The sequence below is a fragment of the Poecile atricapillus genome, chromosome 6, assembly GCF_030490865.1.
Source record: "Poecile atricapillus isolate bPoeAtr1 chromosome 6, bPoeAtr1.hap1, whole genome shotgun sequence".
Taxonomy (NCBI): Eukaryota; Metazoa; Chordata; class Aves; order Passeriformes; family Paridae; genus Poecile; species Poecile atricapillus.
In genome coordinates this window covers 26630349-26642892 of record NC_081254.1, presented here as the reverse complement: position 1 = coordinate 26642892, position 12544 = coordinate 26630349, and the positions used below count along the sequence as shown (strand labels likewise).

At 41.6% G+C, this 12544-nt stretch overlaps 1 protein-coding gene across 1 annotated transcript in view; it reads left to right on the top strand.

Moving 5' to 3' along the window:
• The window catches only part of STN1 (STN1 subunit of CST complex), a 48209-nt gene extending 37112 nt beyond the window's left edge, over window positions 1-11097 (top strand). Inside the window, exon 10 of the mRNA XM_058840814.1 lies at window positions 2811-11097. Within this exon, the coding sequence (XP_058696797.1) occupies window positions 2811-2968 (158 nt within the window). The 3' untranslated portion in view covers window positions 2969-11097. The remainder of the gene's footprint in view (window positions 1-2810) is intronic.
• The last annotated feature ends 1447 nt before the right edge of the window (window positions 11098-12544 follow it).

Sequence of the window (12544 nt, the reverse complement as noted above, 5' to 3'; positions counted from 1 at the left end):
TTGTTTAATTGTCTTTTATCCAATTAACAAATACAAACATAATTTCTCTAAGAGTCAAATAATTCCTTTGCTCACTTTATGCATCAGCTGGTTCTCCTGGTAACCTACTTTTTTGATATGACTGTGTCACTATCGAGGCCAGAACCTCTATTCAGTTGACAGAGGCACTGAGTGACTGCCTCCTGTTTGTTCCCTTCTTGTCCATTGTCACACTGATAAAAGTACTCTGTGATCCATGAGAAGTTGGAAAGTTCTTTCGGTCAGGAAAGTCAACAGCAGAGAGTAATTTGTAGATCAGTCACAGAAAAGACTTTGAAGAGTCCCAAGTCCTCAAAGCCATATTTTTCATAATAAGCAGTTTAAAATTAACAACTGTTTCACAAACCCTCTTGTTCTCCTTGAAGCTTTCCCCCGACTTAGTTTCCCACTGTAAAGAGGACAGTTTCCAGGTCAGCGTCCCCTTGCTGGTTTCCAGAAGGACCATTTTAATGTCCTGATCATTGGCAGTAGAAGCAAAGCCAGGAAGCTTCAGTGGAAAGCAGCAGGGCAGGGCGGCTGTTTGCTGTCGGCGGCTGATGCAGGAGCGCGGAGCTCAGTGCGGCTGCCGGCCCCTGCCGCCCGCCTGGCTCCAGAACACAACAGCACATGGCCATTCACCTCTAGGGCTTCGGCTTCTTTGTTGCAAGAAATTCCTACCCGTTTTCCTCCAAGATTAATAGTAATCTTCCATGACAAGAAGGATGATTTATGACAAATCAAACTCTCCTCTCCAATGAGTTACTTCTCTGCCAGTTTTTCCCGGCAACGCCTTGCCCCATTGCTGTAGTTGTGACACATTCCCAGGCCCAACCCAGCTTTCTGAAAGTACTGTACCAATTAAAAAAAAAAATCTTGCATGCCTACTCAGAGCTGCACAAGCCCTGATCTGTAATGTGCCTACATGACAATCCTTGTCCTTAGCTCCACTTACAATTCTTGATCATAAATGCGCTCATGAGAGACCACTGCGGATCCATCTAGAAACTTAATATAGCCAGATAGCACATTGTGACTCCAGACTGAACTGCAAAATGTATTTGGGTTTTGGATTGTTTGTTTCTTTGTTTTATAAATTTGCTCTGTTTCTCAGTTTTATAAATTTTAGGCTTAGATCAGGCTAATGGTAGAAAGGACAAAAAACAGAACCACTTGAAGTTAAATTTAATGTCACAGTGGACCCTGTGTGAGATATCTTCAGTGGGAAAATGGTTGTTGTTCTGTAACTCTGTCCCCTCTGATGCTGTGAGGTGGGACAGTTAATCAGAGTCTGGCTTCCCTCAGCTGCTGGACAAAAGCAAGAACCCAGGATGTCAGTGAAAGAGGGACAGGAATATTTGGGGGTTACATAATCACTGTACACACCTGCAGCTACCCCAAAGTGCCATTTTCTACCAGTATCAAGGGGAAAAGAATATATCGTACTGTTGAGTCATTAATGTAATTCATTGAGATTTAAGTTCTCTAGATCAGGGATGGGCAATTTGACCTTCTTATGACAAACCTATGACAAATGCAAAGTGCAGCTACCCATTTTGTTTGCAAAAGCAGTCATTATGACCAGGTAGAAGCATTGTTCTGTTCTCTGCCTTTACCTCTCCCAGGGTAGTGGAAACATTTTTGACTATTTGCCACAAAGGTATTTTTATCATGCTGGATACTTCTGAGGAAGTATTTCTGCCTGATTCACAGCCTAATCAGAATTAGGCTGAACTGTTTTTTTACCACTACCAGTGACTTTCTCAGCAGGTTCTAAGGCAGCTCTGGGGCCCAGCAGATTCTAGAGTAGAGAATTAACTTAAAAAACAAAAAACAACAAAATATAGGGCCCTCCCTGGCCCATGACAATTTCTCAGTACCCTTATCAAACTTGCCTTGCATCATGTGAGCTAAGGAGAAGGAAAATAATTTGTGCTGATGTATCTGATTTGTGTGTGTTTTCCATTGTCAGCTGCTGTGTAGAAATATGTTGTGGACTTCAGCACTTGGGGGACTGGGAGCTTGCAGCACTGATGAATAGTGGGTTACAGGCTGTGTTGGAGGAAATGATGACTGGGACAGCTTTGAACAGTGCTCCACCTGGCACAGAATAGATGCACACAGCCGTGAAGGACCTCTGTGCTTGTCCCTAGCAAAGGGGGATATTTTAATCTTCTATTCTCTTGTACATTGCAGGCTAATTTCACTTAAAAGGAAATAAAATCTGATACGATGGTTGTGTGACTTCCTACTCCCATAATTGTCTGAGTAGTCTGCAGGGTTGGTAGGGATGGGATAGCATTGCGAGGTAAATGCAATTGCAGTGCAGCAATTTTTCCACAAGGTGCCAGCGTTGGGCCAGCGGTTACAGGCGCTGGCCACATACCTCCCTGCTGTGCTAGAGGGTTGTGAAGTTTGGTCTCACTAAAATTACTTTCATTTGTTCCTTCTGAAGTTGCAAAAACTGGATGGCCTGTACAAGTAGACACTGGAGGTACCCTTCCATTATTAAACTCCTCATCAAGTTGTACTGAGCCTTGTATGTTAAGAGTTGGCAAGACTTATCTCTCACCCTCATTACTACTGTTACCCTGATACTTCCCAGAAAAGTCACTGGGAACAGTTGATAATTGGAGAACTGTAGGCACTGTCAGGATCTCGTTCTTCTGAATACACACGTCTCTTTCAGTATCTAGGACTCTGGGATTTTTCATGATTGATCTGTATTATGATAGTTCAAAAGATAGAGTGAAATATTTTTTCCATGCCTGACTGCATTTTCCTTTTCTCTGCAGATGCTGAAAGAGGCTGCCATTTCCTTCATGTCCTGAGTTGTGTTCGGCAGAGCTACAACCCCTCTCTGCCTGAAGTGGTGATGCAGCGTGTCTTGGAACTGATGGAGAACAACAGTGATGTTGTCAGCACAATGGAAGGATATTTTATGGTATTTTAAAGAGAAAAGATAAGAAAGAGAGGTTGAGAGACTGTGAGAAGCTGTCATTAGCTGGTATGACCTAGATAGTGGATAAAAAAGAGCCTTTTGATTCTCCAAATGCTATTTTTGTCCAGCTTCAGAGAAATTGTTCAAATACTTCTTTTAATATTCTTGCTGACTTCCTTGCTATTCCTAGTGATATCAAACTGATTCTGGACATTCTAATCTAGTAGGGAACTGGAAAAGAAACTGTGCTCTTTTATTGGAGTAGGATGAGACATTGACCATCCTCACATGTGTATCCAGTGGGCCTAAAGAAAAGTCACTACTGAAGATCAGTTTACAGCAGTGATCATCTCAGGAGATGTTCTTCTGGCTTAAAGACTGATCTTGCAAACTTTCATGTGGTAATAGCTGTGAATATTTCTTTTTATGTGAATTTCATACCACCTAGAAAAAGGAGACACAAACAGAAGGATGTGCCTGTTCTTCCTGGCAGTGCTGGTGCACCTTTGTCTGTGAATATGTAGTCCTCAATCTGGACAGCTTTCCCACTACTAAAGCAACCCTCACCATTTTCTGTGAGGTAATATTCAGGAACGGGGTCCTACATCCCTTCCCCATCCTGCAGCCTTTCCCACTGGTTGTCAAGCATGTCTGCATTCCTCTGCATTCCCATTTGTGCTACTGATGTCTGTTGTTGCTGTTCCTCTTCAGACCAGAATTTTCAAAGTCATCTATTGTTTTGCTGTTTCAGTTGCTTCCTACATCACAAATGGTAAAATATAAATTAGATGCTTTGGAAAAAAATATACAGAAGCCACTGAGACCCACTGTAATCTCCTCTGCCTGTTGCTTTTTGTGTCTTTTATTCTTTGTCACTGTTGTGGTAAAATACTGCCCATATCTGTGCTTGCAGAAGAACACAAGGCATAGAAGAAACAACATTGGCCTAAAGAAGGTTACCATGCAAGAAGTTTGGTCTGGAATAATTATAACTCTGTTATGTGCAAAAGTAAAAAAGCAAAGTTGTTCGATATTTATCCTTAGAGAGGCCTTGCTGCTGCAGGGACTTGTCTGTTTAATTAACCTGTTTAATTTATGGTGTGGAGGTGAGACCTTTAACTTGAAAAGAGTACAAAAGATTGAATTTATCCTTCTTTCCTTTGCACCTACCCTGTAGCAGTTGAAATAGCAGACTCCCAGGAGGCAGCTGTAGTGGTAAAGCCCTATAAGGATTGACATAGCAGTGAAAAATAAACCATATGCATGAGGAAAGCCAGTGAGTAGCCCCATGTGTGCCAGCTCTCTGATTTGTTATATTATCTGCCTCACTCCAAGCCCTGGCTGCAGATATAGGCTAAGAGAAAAGCATGACAAAATATTTGGCATTTGCATTCAGAGGCCCGTGGAAAACTCTGGCCTTAAAGAGATGTTCGTAGTAGAGAACTATGTATGAATCATTCATTTGCTGTGTATTCCCTTTTTGCTGCAGGACTCATTAGTTGGTTTCCTCACAGATTTCCCTACTCCTCATGTTGTTTCTCTGCTCTGAGTCAGGTACCTTCTAGTCAGATCATAATATGGGCCCTGAACAGGTGCTGAAGGGATGTACCTGTGCGGAAAGAAATAGAAGAGGATTAAGGAAGGGTTGTAGCACATTTGTTCCTGACTCGCTCCCCATGCTCTGAATATCTCTAAATCAGGGAAAGAAGGCAGATTCTGAGTCAAGTGGTACTAAAGGGAATTGAAACTTTAATTTATGCCTATGAGAAGATATGGTTGGCCACTGGGGAGAATTGCTTTTTAAATTCCTGCTCTGATTGTTGATCAGTTTGAAGTGATGCTTAAAAACAAGGCTATCTATGGAAGAAGTAGCTTGGAATATTGAATCCTAAATTCAAATTCACTTCAGGAATTGCCCATAATCAAGCAGTACATATGGTTAAATTGCTTATTTGGCCTGAATTTGAGGATATTTTAAAGGAAAGTATGAGGTGTTTCAGACCATTTGGAAGAGTATGGCATATAATTTAAGAGACTGTCTTGACCATTTTCTTGAAATGTTCTGTATTAGCAGAAGTTTATTTTGCTGGGGAAGGGTTAATGGAACAGTGCTAGCTCAGTGGGAAAGGTGATCTCCTCTCTTAAGTTAGAAGAAAGACCCTGGTTCTCCTGAAGATGACAGCTGAGCGTGTGGGCTGGATGAGTTTGGGGAGAAAAAGAGAGTTTGGAGATCATGTTGGTCTTTAGGATCTCTTTATAATAAATTCTTACCAAAATAGGATTACATCTTTGGGCTTTGCAGTTTGTATAGTTACACATGCAAATTCTGTTGTCTCCAACTCTGAGGCTGCACTTACTGTGTTTTAGATGTGTTTCTTTGTGTAAAGTTTGCCTAAAATCCCTGTCCATTGATTTTCTATGCTTGGAGGTAGAAAGGGCAGACACTTCTATCTGCATCAGTCCTGCCCCTGTTGCAGTTTCAAAGCACTGAACAACTGCAAAGCCTTGGAGATGAGGTGGAAGGAACTTATCTCAGGAAACATGGGTAAGTTATTCTGGAAAGAAACTGTCCCTGGAAGTTTTTAAGTTGATCCTTGCTGGAGTGCTTGACTCTTGTGATGGAGGGTGTGTTCTGATGGTGTTTGTTCCCTAACAGGAAAAAAGGGATTTTTCTCAGATGAGTTGTCTCAGGCAAGTAAGATGAATAAACACAAGGGAGCCTATAGTTTTTACAAGAGTGAAAGGTTAAGCTAAAGTTAATGGAGGAGCCTAGATTTAAGCTACACAGATTCTGTCTATCTCTACAGAATAGTTGTGTCTTAAGCTTGCATGTTTTCTTTTTTCCACAGTAGCCACCCAGCCCAGGTTAACACTCTGATTGAGAGCATTCCCTCTTGCACCTACAGGGAATACAACATGCATATGCCTGCACAGCAGTACCCCGAGGAGCTGTGGGAGCACAGAGCTCACTGTAGGCTGATTTACCCATTCACTCAGTATCTCTACAGTGTGCTTCTGTGACAGCAGTCTAGACATACCCATGTTGGTATAAGTCACCTTTATGTAAGTTGAACTACACACACTAGGGCTTTTACTGCAAATAAACTGTCTCTCTGTTTAAAGATCATATCCTTAACCAACAGAGTCATATCAAGCACACTGTTAAAATTCTTAGACCACACCTATGAAATATTGTGCAGAGGATTCAGTGAAAGCATGCTTTCTTGTTTTGTTTAATTTAAAAACTCGTTAGGCAACACAATTATTACTGGTTTATTAAAGGACTTAGAAGGTGGTACTTTAATGTAAAGCTGACAAGTGAGAATTCATGTTGTAGAACTGCTTCATGGCCAGCTCCAGTTTCCATAGCAACAGTTATACCAGTAAAAGGTAGGTAAGGAAAATGGAATTTTTAAAATCAGTCACCATTTCTGCTACCTTAAAAAGGTAAGTTTCCATAAAAATGCAACACCTGGGAACAAAAATTACTTAAGAATCTCAATATTCTATTCTGGCAAAATGCATGGTGATTGCTTTTCTGGTGAGGAAACAAAGAAACAGCTTTACCTTCAGTCCCTGCCCTCTGCTTACGTGAGAGGAGAGATGAGGTTACTTCATACCTCAGTTGCCCCCTTTTGTAAACCGGGAATAATACAATTCCCCGTGTAGGGCATAAGCCTCAATTTTTTTGTAATCCTAGTCATTAAAAGCTCTATGGGAGCTATTAGAGAAGAACTCTGTGCCTGTGTGGGAGAGAGTGGATGAATAAATGCTGGAGAGGAACTTTAGACTTTTTTAGTACTAATAGCTTTATATTTTTATGCTTCACTTTCCTTGCATATTGCTTTGCTTGTCTTGTCGTCTCGCTCTCCAAGGCAAATGAGGGTCTGTCTCCCTGTTTTTATTTATATCATATTTTTCCTGGAATCATATTTCCTCTTATGACTTCTTAGATGACTTCATAAAAATAGAAATCCAGATAAATGAGTTCTGAGTATTCTTGTTCTGAAATCTTTAAATTTGGACCCACGAAGGCATGGATTTTACACAACCTGCCTGGGAAATGAAGCTTTACTTTGAAAATAATAAATGACATAGTTAAATATTGGTTACATGACTAAAAGCTGTTACTGTTTTGGATCTGTGTGTACTTGTGTATTCCAGTGATGAATACCATAAATAGGAGTTGCTAATTCATTATTCAACGTGGGAATTCAGTGAGCAGCCAGTGAGGCACAGAGCCACACAGAGAATTATGAGACAAAGTACTAGAAATCTGTTTGTCAAAGAAATGCAGTTTGGTTTACTTTGAGAGTAAGCTGATCCTGTGGGGAAGAGATGTGCCTAGCAAAGATTTGTATCTTTATACTTACCTCTAAATGGGAAGGGAGCAAGTTCAGATCCCATGGGCACCCTGAATTTTGAAACTTCCTGTCAGTGCAACGCTATGTTCTTTATTGCTGTCTTTCAGCACAGTCTCCAGTCCTCCTGCCCCAACCCTCCAGGCTAGAGCAAAAAAAAAAAAAAGTTCAGCCACAAAGATAAAAGAATAGTTACAATAATTGGTTACCATCCTCCAGGAGTCCCAGCATTACAGCAACATTTTTGTGTATCCTTGTGGGCAGCAGGGAAATGCTGAACCAAGGATCTTGGGTTTCATTCCCAGCAATATACCCTGCCAGGCACAGAGACTTTCTCCCTAATTTCTTTCATCTATTCCTCAGCTCCACTCTCCCCTCTGACTCATTACTCGGGCCCTTCATTTCATTCACAGTCACAGATCCTGTCAAAATCCCTTCCTCTCTTTTGTTCCCTATATCTTTCCTAACTCAAATATCCTTGTCAACATCTGGCAATTGAAACTTTCAGAATAATCCCCTTGCCTAACTGACCCGGCACTGTTCACAGCCTTTTCTGTTTCCAGCAGACTGTCCTTTGCTCCTTGCCTAGGCACCAGAAGAGGCCACTTTCTTCCCAGCGTAGTTTGCAGCAGGAAAGAGCTGCTCTTTCCACCCTACTCTCCTGAAGATTCAGTAGCACCCTAAATATTATAGTGGTGGGTTTTTTGCAGGTATCCAAGTACAAAAAAAAAATGTAACTAAAAAATAAGAGTCATGCCTTGCCCAAACCTGAACAAGCAGAAGTCACGCCCCTGATAGAAGCTATCTGCCTCTCCCTGCCACTTGCATGTCCTTGCAGATCTCATTGCAGACATGATCTGTAAAGCTGATGTGGACTTCTAACTTGTGTGTCTCCCAGTTAGTGTAGTCCTCTTTATAGTCTGGGGTTTTTTTCTGAGAAATTGTGACTATTCTGATGTGATTATACTGTGTGTCTGGGCATTTGTCAACTTCTCTCCCACCACCCCAAGTGACTTTGGCTAGTTAAGAAGTGTGAAGGACCCTGAACAGTTACAGTCTGGCACTTTTTTAGGAAATGGATGCACTGATAGAAAAGGGAAGCCTAAATCAGTGCCTCCATCAAAGGGAAGGAAGAAAGTCAGACAACACCAGAGGAACCACACATGGGACAGTCTCAAAGAACCTGTTCCTGTAACTTAAGCTGCCACAAGAAGTACTTGTTCTGCAAGTGCTCTTTTAAGAAATGATTGGACAGTTTTTGCAGAAGTTTCCTCACAGAGATTGCCCTAAGACAGTCATTTGTAAACTGGAAATCCATTAAAATCTGGTAAAGCTGCATTGGGGTACAAAGTTTAGCAGTGGATTGTTAATGATGCCACCAGCCCATTTCCACTAATATCTTTTAATGTGCAATGCAGGCTATACTAATCTAGTCACAGCAATTCACAAGTTGAAACCAGCCCAGATTAACAAGATTGCCTGAGAATAGGAATTTGCCAATGAAAAAAATAACCTAAAGGAACAATTTTCAGTAAGTGTTAACTACTGAACACTGCAGTGCCAATTAACCTGGCACAACATGTCCTACAGCTCTTGTTTTAGCTTGCTTTTTTGTTATTCACTGGAAGAAGGCACGCTCCTTCTCTACCAGCTGGAACTGGAGCTCTCTGCCACCTTCACATTGCTCTGCTGGAAACAAGGTAAGATAAATAGCAAACGTATATCACTGCATAGCAACCAACATGATTAAATGCAGTATGTGCCAAGTCTGTTATTGGCCTGGAGTCCCTCCCAGGAGTGGACTTCAGCCAAATATTACAGTGATATTTGGAAATAGGAGGGAGGAATCTATTCCCTCAACTGTCTTCCCAAACAATGGAGTCCTGCGAGTCCTGCAGGCCTAACTCTAATGTACTCTTCTTGGCAAGGAACAAAGGTGGTACAGAAATGAAAACAGTGCTTGGGGCTGGGTTTTTCTCTTGTTGACAATATTGGTCATTTGCTTTGAGACTGTAGGGGCTGTCCTTGTGTTCATGTAAAATTCTTCTTTGCTACATTGTCCACAAAATACCTCAGCTGGTGCTCTGAACTGCTGCCTACACTGCTGACTCATGTCTGTCATTGTTTTCTGTCCTCACCTTGTCTTTTTTCCCCAATAAAATCTCTTGAACTTAATTCCTGATTCAAAGAAGTTATGGTCTCTGTCCTCCTGTGAGTACAGTGATCCAGGACAAACATAACCAGAGCAAACTGATGTAGAGAAGAGTTTTTGTTGGAACCCTGAATGTAGCCAAGGATGAGAAGTACAGAGGAAGCTGAAGGAGGAGGATTTAGCACAAAGATGTTTGAAATGAGTCCTACTGAAAAAGGCTAAAGAAATAATTGCCTAATGATGCTGTAGACATCTATTTCAGAACAGGCAGCAGGTGTTGCATGTAATGAAAGCAAGGACTTGTACTGTTTTATTTTCTGCAGTTAGAAAGTAGAGGAGGAAATGAGGTCAGGAAAAATGGAGTAAGAGAACATTTTGCATAAACAGCTGAGTGAATTTACATACAGCACAGCAGTATTTATATGCTCTTCCTCTGCCTTCCTTACACTATCCTTGAACAGGTCCATTCTGCAGAGTGTTTTGTCCTTCCCAAAAGAGCAATGCCTTGGGTGCTCAGAGTTAGATGCTGACGTGAAAGTTGGCCACCAACATGCCTTTGAGGACCAAAATGCTCAGGATAATGTAATTGTCACAGATGTTGTTATGAACTGATGAGAATGATCCTGAGGGTAAAGCTGCCCTTGTCTCCCAGGTGGTTTGTGTGCCTCAGTCACCAGAAAAGTGGCTGAGTGAAGTGGTTCTTTAGGCTTGCATTCCTGGTGCTGCATAGTCAGGGCTTAACACATGTCTGGATCCAGATAAGTGCCTGGAATTATGTGGATGGTGTGTCCACTGCTCCAAGCTGAAAAGCACACCTGCATCAGGCCCCACTAGAGAAACTGTAACTTTGCTTTCCACGGGGCATTTTTTGTTTTGGGATGGTCTCATTTCTTGTGACAAGCAATTAACATCCTACAGGGCATTTTCTTTTCTAGCATCTCCACTACTGCCCTACAAAGTCTAACCCCAGTCTAATGACCGGAGAAAAAACCAAACCCATGTCTACCCATGATGCTGTTGAGGAGATCCAAAAGTGCTCTTCCTACAGAAGTCTCTCAGTTGGGAAAACCACTTTGCTTTTGCATGAGGGTAACAAAACAAAAAGTTAATGCACTCCAGTGCTGAGTGGTAGGAGTTGGATGTTACAGATTCTTCTTACAGTGCCAAGCTCATGTGCTCATCACCTGTGTTCAAGCTACAGTTCCACAAGCAACTTTTCATAAAGTTTTATTTGTACATTTTTATAGTTCACAGTCTGTCAGTCAAATGTTTTCTGGTTTGGATATTGGCAGATAAATTCTTCTACTTTCTCTAGGGACTGTGCAACCAAATAAAATTACTGCTTGGTTTCAGAAAGGGCTGAATGAGTAAAAAATAGTGAACAAAGAAATTCAGATTTCAAAAGGGATTGGTGGAAATTTTAAATCTCAGTGTCCATGTATGTATACATAGAGGTAACATGGGAAGAAAATGCAAAGAAAGACTATTTTTTCCTAGACTAACTTTATTTTAACAAGCCCATGTTTTCAATAGTGGAGATTACCAAGTTTTTTGCAGAGGATAAGACAGAAACCAGTCCCAAAATATGCTGTTTTGAGAACAGTGAGTGTGCTGAAGTCAGGGATAGCATCCAGGAAGAAACCTGAGGGATCCCAGTCCAAACCTGTGCTCAGTTTGGTAAAATTCAGCTGTCTCAAATGTAAGCCTGACACATATATCGTAAATAAAAAAAATGTGGCTTGGGTTTACTTTAATTTTTAAGCACTTGAAGATATATCTACAAAGCCTCTGTAAAAATGGAAAAGTACAGGGTGTACATGGATGAAAAGCAGTGTGCAATGTGCTGCTACCACCCTAAACACCGTACAGGGCACATACCACAGAGGGAAACCCTTCATCCACAGCTGCTAATAGAGGACCGAAAAATAATGTCAGCCATGAAAGGGTTAAACTGTAAGATAGCTGCTTCAAGGAAAGGATAATCTATAATTTAGGTTCAGAGGGTGAAGCAGCTCTTTCATAATGTAAGTAAAAGCTGTTATGCTGTTGGAAAAGCATGTGCACTGCCTGCAGAAGGAATGATTATTTTGGTTTTTCCATTATACTAGATTGCACAGAGGGGCTGACAAAGCAGCACTCTGCTGAGGAGGCTGGGAGGGGAAGGGGCACAAAGGTACTGGGCTAGAGGAAGGGGGACTTGCTCTGCCAGCACTGCTGCTGGTTCCTTCAGCTACCCTCTACCATATTAGCTGGGCCTATTTATCTCCAAGTGAATTTCATTCAAAAAACAGTAATCTCCCAAGAAGACGAAATGCAAATGGCTTTAAAAAAATAAGGAAAAAAGATCACACCATGCTTTGTTTCAGAGTTTGAGATCTGAATGCCAGACAAGCTCTACCATTGCTGTCATTCCTATCAAAAGCTGTGTATGTTGAAACGCTGAAGTGGAAGGACTGCATGGAAAGCAGCCTTTTTAAGAAGCTGAGGTTTTGTAAGTACAGAAGCTGAGACGGGAGTGTAACAAAGGCTCTGTGTTGTGCTGTTGCACATCAGAGCCAATAAAACCCTAAGGGGCACATCTCTAGTACCATGTCTAGCGGATTATGCATGCAACTCCAGTTGCCAGTAATGAGTTGTGTGGCTAATCTGTCATGCACAGCACTGCACAGTTCCCCTTCCCCCAAGGGGCTGAGCTCATGGCATTTTACTCCCCCCCCCAGGGTGCTGAGCACTGTTAGAGTGTCTTCAGTTAATGGGGACAGGAAAACACTGTGTTCCACCTGGCTGCCCAGCCAGAAAACAGAAGGGAAAATCATCTTTAACAGCAACTCTAGCTGCCACAGACAGGGCTGTTAGACCCCAGCATGGTTAACATTCAGGGGCAGTTACCTATCTACAGTGACATGCCATGAATTAATAAGAGACATTAGAAACGGCCCTAATGGAGAAAAGAAAAGCCTGTCCCTTGTTTTATTTTCTCACTGATTTAATGATCCAAATGTTTTCAATTTACAACTCAAATGCTTATTTACAAAAAAATTGCCAGCATGACAGGGTCCTCTTGAAATATGAAAA